Genomic DNA, 8,485 nt, shown 5'->3' with positions numbered 1-8,485 from the left:
CTTCAAGGCTCAGGGGTCCAGGATTATCTTCTGTGTCTGTGTTAATTGGTTTCCCTTTTCTTTGTTGAAGAGGGTCTGTGCAGTCTTTCTGCCTAGTCTGCCATCTTGCTGGAACCTCCCCCAAAGTCCTTATTCTTAACAAAGTTTATGCCACTTCCAAAAAAGCACAGTATGCCACAGCATCGAGAATATCATCCATGAAGAAAGCAGGGGGTCATTAAAAAGACAGGAAAGGAAGAAAAGACCAAAATGATGTCAGAAGAGACTCTGAAACTTGCCCTTGAATGGAGAGTAGCTAAAGCAAATGGAAGAAATGACAAGATAAAAGAGCTGAGCAGAAGATTTCAAAGAGCAGCTCGAGAAGACAAAGACAATTATTATAATGAAATTTGCAAAGACCTAGAGTTGGAAAGCCAGAAGGGAAGAATACACTCAGAATTTCTCTAGCTGAAAGAACTGAGGTAAAAATTTAAGCCTCAAATTGCAGTATTGAAAGATTCCATAGGCAGTATGTTGAATGATGCAGGAAACTCAAAAGAAGATGGATAGAATACAGAGTCACTATACCAAAAAGAATTGATAGATGGTCATCCATTTCAGGAGGTGGCATATGATCAAGAATCATGGTACTGAAGGAAGAAGTCAAAGCTGCACTGAAGGAATTGGCAGAAAACAAGGCTCCAGGAATTGACGGAATACCCATTGAGATGTTTCAACAAATGGATGCTGCACTGAAGGCACTAACTCATCTATGCCAAGAGATTTGGAAGACAACTACCTGGCCAAGTGACTGGAAGAGATCCATATTTGAACCCATTCCAAAGAAAGGTGATCTCACAGAATGTAGAAATTATCAAACAATATATTTAATATCACATCCAAGTAAAATTTTACCAAAGATAATTCAAAAACAGTTGCAGCAGTATATAGACAGAGAACTTCCAGAGATGTAAGCTGGATTCAGAAAGGGACTTGGTACAAGGAATATCATAACTAATGTCAGATGGATTTTGGCTCAAAGGAAAGAATACCAGAAAGATGTTTACTTGTGTTTTATTGACATGTAAAGGCATCTGATTGTGCAGATCACAACAAATTATGGATAACATTGAGAAGAATGGGAATTCCAGAACATTTGATTGTACTCATAAGGCACCTGTACATAGACCCGGAGGCTGTTGCTTGAACAGAACAAGGGGATACTGCATGGTTTAAAATCAGGAAGAAGTGTGTCAGACCTGTATCCTTTGACCATACTCGTTCAATATGTATGCTGAGCAAATAATCCGAGAAGCTGGACTATATGAAGAACGTGGCATTAGGACTGGGGGAAGGCTCATTAACAACCTGAGATACATAGATGACACAACTTTGCTTGCTGAAAGTGAGAATGACTTGGAGCACTTACTGATGAAAATTAAAAACTGTAGTCTGCAGTATGGATTACATCTCAATTTAAAGAAAAAAAAAATCCTCACAACTGGACCAAAAAGTAGCATCACAATAAATGGATAAAAGACTGAAGTTATCAAAGACTTCATATTGCTTGTTTCTACAATCAACGTCAATGGAAGCAGCAGTCAAGACGTCAAAAGACATATTGCATTGGGCAAATCAGTTGCAAAAGACCTATTTCAAGTGCTGAAGAGCAAAGATGTCTCCTTAAAAACTAAGATGTTCCTGACCCAAGCCATGGTATTTTCAATTGCCTCATATGTATGTGAGAGCTGGACAATGACTAAGGAAGACTGAAGAAGAATTGATGCTTTTGGGTTGTGGTTTTGGCAAAGAATGCTGAAAGTACCATGGACTGCTAAAAGAACTAACAAGCCTGTCCTGGACGAAGGGCAGCCAGAATGTTCCTTGGAAGCAAGAATAGCCAGACTTCGTGTCACCTACTTTGGTCATGTTTTCAGAAGGGAGCATTCTCTGGAGAAGGATGTCATGCTTGACAAAGTAGAGGGTCAACAAAAGAGTGGAAGGCCCTCAACAAGATGGACTGACAAGGTGGCTGCAGCAATGGGCTCAGGTATAGTAGGGATTGTGAGGTTGGCACAGGACCAGGCAGTGTTTCATTCTGCTGTACATAGGGTCACTATGAGTCAGAGACAACTCGACAGCACCTAACCACAACATGTCACAGCAGAGGGGCATGTAAATTCTGTGCAACAAAGACTACAGAATGTCAAAGTAAGAAATTAATTCTATAGCAATTGTAACTGGCTGTGCTCAAGGAAGAAAGTAACACCCAAAAATGATCATTGCTTTTATGAAACCTTAACATTTTCAAGGCCAAATTATTTTCTGCTTTGAATTTTTTGTTGAAATCATGTGTTTTCAGTAATGGAGGGCATTTTGCATGAAATGAAAAAAAAATTTTTTTTAAGTAATATGGATTTTGAGGCAATTAGTGGGACACGCATATAGATAGGGTTGCTATGAGTCAGAATTTGACTCAATAGCAATGGGTTTTTTAGTATGCAGGCCCATACCAGATAACAGCATGCACTAAAAGTGGGACAGGAACTTCCCACTAAACCCCAGAGGCAGAAAACATGGGTGCTATATGTCCCATGGGTCATGAAAGCATAAAAGAAACTACATGGCTGTGACACTTTTTTGCAAATCTATTGATTGCTCGTCTAAGCAATTATTATAATTTCATGCAATACACAAAACTAGATAAGGCAAGAACTAGAAACTTATAGCCAGGTCATCGTCAAATATTTGAATTTAAAGGATGTGGCTTATATTTGAGCCAGATGAATTCAAGGTCCCAGAAACATGATGAATCCAGAGCAGATTCACAAAACAGGCCCCAACGTGGGAGGTAATAATAGTAGAGAATACTGAGTACAACGAACAACAAAACTGAGTGTCTATTTTCTGATAGGTACTTTTATATATGCCCCAATCATTACAGAAACCTGTCAGCTCAGTATTGTTATCAATCTCATTGTACAGACAAGGAGACTGAGGCTCACAAACTATAAAATGGAAAAAGATGTGTCTGAGGTTGAACAACTATTAACTGGCAATGCCAGGATTCCAGCTCTGCAGCACTATTTCTCATTTCATGATCACAGTGTAGCCTGCAATGACCTTGACCAGTTTTTATAAAAAACTGAATGATACTAACCTCAACCTATATTTATACTTGCTGGGACTATTAAGCCAACAAAAACACAATCTATTCTGTCTGGTTTTGCTGCACTCCAGGCTTTTAGCACTTATTCATTAATTCAAAATCCAAGAACTGCAGCAACACTGGGCTGGGAATGACAAGGTTTAACAAGGAAGAGTTATTCATGTTTTCAGTAGTCCACTGAGCATTAAAAATATATTTAAAAAAAGAAAAAGATGACTCAAAAGGGCAGACGGGGGAATTACAAGTCAAAACTAAGGCCCTAAGAGATTCAGAGAAATTAATTCTATAGCAGTTGTAACTGGCTGTCCTCAAAAAAAAAGTACTAAGGACTAGGTGGCTTGTCAGCTAAACAAAAAGATTCTTAGTTACAAAATAGTGATCTTTTTGGAGGAAGAAAATAGAAGAGGAAGACAGAATGAAAGAGGAAGAGAAGGACATGAGAGAAAGGGAAGGGAAGATTTGTGTTCATCCATTTTTGGAGGATTCAAGAAAGAACCATTGTTTCCAAAACTCAAACAAGCTTTTCGATGCAAGACAGGGAATGAAGTCAAGTTCAGTACCAGCTTTGTAGAATCTATCATGTACTAAACCAAACCAAAACCAAACTCACTGTCATTGAGTACATCCCAACTCATAGCGACCCCTCCTTGGGTTTCTGAGGCAGTATCTCTACGGAAGTAGATTGCCCAATCTTCCTTCCGAGGAGTGGCTGGTGGGTTTGAACCACCACCAGAGCTCCCTCCCTTCGTGCAGTAGGAGGGCCTTTTTTTTTCCCTTCTATTAAGAAAAAGACCTAGTATCAAGGCTAGTAATAATGACAGCTACAAAAACAATTGCTGAACACCAACCAAGGGCCAGGCCCTGTGCTAAGTGCTTCATATATATTATCTAATTTACTTCTCATATCAACTCCATGAGCAAGTAGTTAATATGTCTATTTTACGGAGAGAAAACAGAAGTTTAGAGATGTTTATGTGTCCAAGACCATGCAGATGACAAGCAGAAAGCAAGCATTCACATCCAGATCTGCTTTTCCACTGAGCTTTGCTCACCATAGAAAATAGGGAGGCAAGACAGAAGTCCATGGCTGCACCTTCTTGGGGCTTCTCAGCAACCTTGGGGACTTGATGGAAAAAGATATCAGGGCTATTCTAACTGATAGATGGCTTATTTCTGTCTGATGTCTAACAAATGACAGCTCATCTTTGGGCAATTCTCAGAATTGGACAGAATTTGACTAGTGAGCAGTGCCTTCCAAACCTCAGCCTCTCCTGATCTTCCCAAGTGTGTGCCACCTCTCAGCTTCCTGGCCATAGGGTGCATCCCACTCAGGATGGTTCAGATGCTCCAGCAACCTACATGGCATCAGAGATTCTTGCACCAGCCTAAACAATGACTAGGTTTGTCCCTAGACAGGACAGAGTAAGGCAGGTCAATCCACTGAAAGGGAGTTCCGGTGGTGCAGTGCCTAAGGCATTTGACTGCTAAGCAGAAGGCTGGAAGTTCAAACCCACTAGCCACTCCTCGAAAGGAAGACTGGACGATACCGCCTCGAAAACCCAAGGAGGGGTGACTATGAGTCGTATCTGACTCAATGGCAGAGGGTATCCACTGAAGGGAGCACCAGGGTGGCACTGCTTTGCATGCCCAATACTGTCACTGAAGGTATCCCATGAGAAAAAACAACCAAACATGACATCACCATGGGACATATTTAGAGAACTTGATGACATTTAATGAGAAACCAGAAAAGTCCCTGGCATTTTTGGAAACCAACAACCAGAATGCTTGGAGACAATCAGGGATAAACTGCACTGGGAAGGAGCCCTGGGACTTTTGCATTGATCCCATGATTGCTGCTCAACACCCTCCTGCTCTACCCATCTTGGTATTCGGAACATCGACTAACTTAACTGTTCTTTGGCCAAAAGCTCTCAAAGCAAGCCCTTCTATGAGCCCAAGCCTTCAGATGAAGATTTCTTTTTCCCTCCAGTTGGAGTTTGCTTTCTGTCTCTGAAATTCATAAACTCATCCCTCAGAGCCTAAGGGCACCAAGAGCCTTCTGTTCTGACAGCCTGCCCACTCTGAAAACTGGAAGGATCAAAAGGGAAAATAACACTTTCACCCCAAGGAGAATCATAATGGGGGGGGGGGCAGTTAGGAAGGTTAATCAGTGGAGGAGGCTAGTCTGAACAACTTGATGGATCTTTCATGGATGATGTTTTACTACCATGCAAATTCCTCTCTGCACACTGCACACCTAACACACTCTCTGCTGAGTGTACTGCATGGATGCTTCTTGTTTCCAGGGCAACTTCACCTGGGGTCCAGGATGGTACACAATGGATAGGCTAAGCCTATCTCCTTGACAACTCAGGTCCCTGAGGTGGATGAGCAACCTATTGGTGCATGAGCTCAGCCCTAAAGCTAGACGGAGCCAGTGCTAAGAGATAGAGGAAAAGGATATTCCATGGGGAGAAATTTGTGGGTCAAGGCACCAGGGCTTTCAAGGACAATATTCCTGAGTCAGTGGTCCCCCTAGTCGCTCCAGTTGCTCTGAATATCTTAACCATCATCACCACTGACGTTAGCTTATCTGCAACTGACCCTCATAGCTTTTCTCAAAAGATATCCATAAGATAAGATCCATTTGTTTGGATCCACAATTTTGGACCTTGAAACTACAGTATCCACCGTTGTCTGCTCTCTTTCCATATATATTTTTCCTTCTTTCTCCCCTCCCCCCCCAAGTGGCAATGAAAGGGCAGATAGGGAAATAATCAAGATTCAGGGAACAGAGCTGAAGAAGAGTAGCTAAGGCAGAAGATTCCAGGAGGTACAAGATGGGATTTGGTAATATTTCTAAGAGGGGAAACCAGATTCCTTCATTGTGTTGACTTCTCCCAGGAAGCTGGGGGAGTTTGGGACCAAGGCCTTTCAGAAAAAAGATTCTGCCTTCAACACTGAAGGCTTGTAAAGGGTAGAGGTGACCTGGCAAACCTGGAGAGAAGGGTCTTGTTCTTATGATCCCCAGTGGTACCAGGGTCAGTAGGGTTCTGTGGCTGTAAGGAATGGAGTTCGTGGGTCCTGTGGAGCTCTAGGCATGTAGAATAATATTTTAGGTGCTCACTCCTCCCTGAGCTTTCCAACACTGCAGCTATTAGAGGCAGGTGGGTGCTGAAGTCAAGTACACAGCCCAGCCCCTAGTAGCTGGGGGAGAGAGAAGCTTGCTCGAGACTCTGGGGACAATAAGGGCTTTTGTTGGCAGGGTGGGAGTGTGCCAGTTATGCCAGGGCTGAACTCCCTACAATCTAGTTATCTAGAGATAAGAGAAGGCAGCAGGCAGACTGAAAATTAAAGCAACATTTAGCAAAAATATACGGTGAAAATGACACAGAACTGAGGAGGTACACTAACAGGTGGAATGGTGAGGCAGGTGGTTTGGGGGAGCTTTGGGGGAACCTTTAAAACTCGCTGATTCCCAAAGACCCCCTGCTGCTCTCACTTATCCTTCCACCGAGTGTTCCCTCCCTTAGTCACACCACCCTAACAGGTACCCACATTCTAAAAGGGTTTGCTTTCTAGAGCAGAAACTGCACGTGTTTCGTGGCAAGACTTGGCGCCTGAGTGGCCCCATTAACTACCTAAGCATTGGAAGCTGGCATTTTGCCAAGTAAAGAGCTTTGTAGAAAGAGGTCTTTTAATTTTCTACCTTCCTTTTCCCCTCTGGCAATAAAAGTAGGTTGTGCTTCTCCTGCTCGGTTCCTTAGAGATTTCTGAAACGGGAGCTGAAAGAGCTTCTTGGATTACCTCGTGGAATTCTCAGCCCAAGATATCAATGCCTGAACTGCTGGCGCTACGGTGACCCAGGCCAAAACTAGTTAATGGGAGCCGGCGTAGGGAGTGGGGGAAGCTGCGCGATGCTTTAGAGGTCAGTAACCTGGGTCATGCAGGGCAAGCACGAAGTCCCCAGAGTCCTTGGAGGGTGGTGGGCAACTATGCTTCCTCCCCTGCCAACAGGAGTGGGAGTGCAAGGAAGAGGGGTAGGGGGTGTACCACAGGTGAACAGACCCGCGCTGACCAGAAGAGGACTGGGACCTAGAAGGGGGTTCTGCACGGCAGCAGTCGGAGCTTTGTGCTGTGTGCACCCTCGCCACCGAAGATTCGGCTTTCTTTTGGAGAAACTTCCAGGGCTGAAGAACTACAACGGGTTATCAAGATCACTGCCTAGGGAGGGAGGGGGCAGGGACAGTGGCCTTGAAGAGGCAGGAAAGGAACTGATTTCTCTTCCTCGAAAACCAAGACGTAATCCTTTGCCGGGTCTCTCCTCCCTCCTTCACTACCTTTCTAGTGCTTAACCCGGCCCTGATGTCCGTGGCCCGCGGAGGAGACTAAGGAGCTGGGGGTGGTGGTGGTGGAAATCGCCTGGGAGACAGGACCGTCCCACCTAGCCTCTCTCGCTCGGGGCAGGGTTTAGACGGTGCCCAGCATCTCCCTTGGCTTGCCTCTGCCCACACCCGCGGCGCCGCAGGAATCCAGATCCTCCCCGCCTTACAGCAGGGAGCGGCAGACGTGCTTCTTCAGGCAGACAGCCAGGGAGGGAGAAGTTTAAAATACCTGGGCAGAAATACCTGCCGGTCCCAAAGGGCTAAGAACTGGATTCTTAGGAGGCCAGGGTGAAAGGGGAGAAGTGAGGGGAAAGCGGAGGGAGCGCCGCATCGACCGCAGCCAAGACGTGGCCAGCGATTTCGCGCGCCTAGCCACCGCCTCACGGCGCGCCCAGGGCGCAGAGGGCGCGGGTGGGACTTACCCCAGAGCAGAGTGAGCGGCTTGGCTTTGGGGATGAGCACTAACGAGTACACAGCCCCCAGGTGGAGCAGGCTCATCAGGACCACGTTCCTCCAGACGATGTTCTGGCGCTGCCCGCGCGCGTCCGGCCTCTGCTGGCCGCCGTCGCTCTCCGAGGTTTCCACTCGGGCACGGATTTCCTCTTTGGCATTGCAGAAGGGGACCTTCGCCCCGTCTGCGGTAGGGCCTCGCATGGCTGGGGAGAGGTCGCCCTGGCTGCAGCGACGGCAGTAGGCAGACGCTCAGACTGAGCGGAGCTCGCCGTTGGGGGTAGGGGCTTCTGCCTTTTAGGAGGGATTCTCTGCACCTTCTGTGCCCGCCTTCCCAGCCTTTCTCTCAGGTTCCTTCTATCTTCAGGCTCTCAGCGTGGCCTAAGGATGCAAATCTGGGCGCCCAGCATCTGTTGCTGGCGTATCACTCATGCCGCTGTCGGTGCCGAACTCAGCTGTGAGGAAGAGGAGGCGAGTGTGAGGGGCAGGAGAGGGTGCG

At 45.8% G+C, this 8,485-nt stretch overlaps 1 protein-coding gene across 1 annotated transcript in view; it reads right to left on the bottom strand.

Annotated features, from left to right (window-relative positions):
* Positions 1 to 8,190, bottom strand: part of SCD5 (stearoyl-CoA desaturase 5) — a 255,645-nt gene extending 247,455 nt beyond the window's left edge. Inside the window, exon 1 of the mRNA XM_007946816.2 lies at positions 7,959 to 8,190. Coding sequence (XP_007945007.1) covers positions 7,959 to 8,190 — 232 coding nt within the window. The remainder of the gene's footprint in view (positions 1 to 7,958) is intronic.
* Between the last annotated feature and the right edge of the window lie 295 nt (positions 8,191 to 8,485).

Source organism: Orycteropus afer, unplaced genomic scaffold (genome assembly GCF_000298275.1).
Source record: "Orycteropus afer afer isolate SDZICR_OR568_19922 unplaced genomic scaffold, OryAfe1.0 scaffold00172, whole genome shotgun sequence".
Taxonomy (NCBI): Eukaryota; Metazoa; Chordata; class Mammalia; order Tubulidentata; family Orycteropodidae; genus Orycteropus; species Orycteropus afer.
This window is presented reverse-complemented; position numbering and strand designations above follow the sequence as displayed.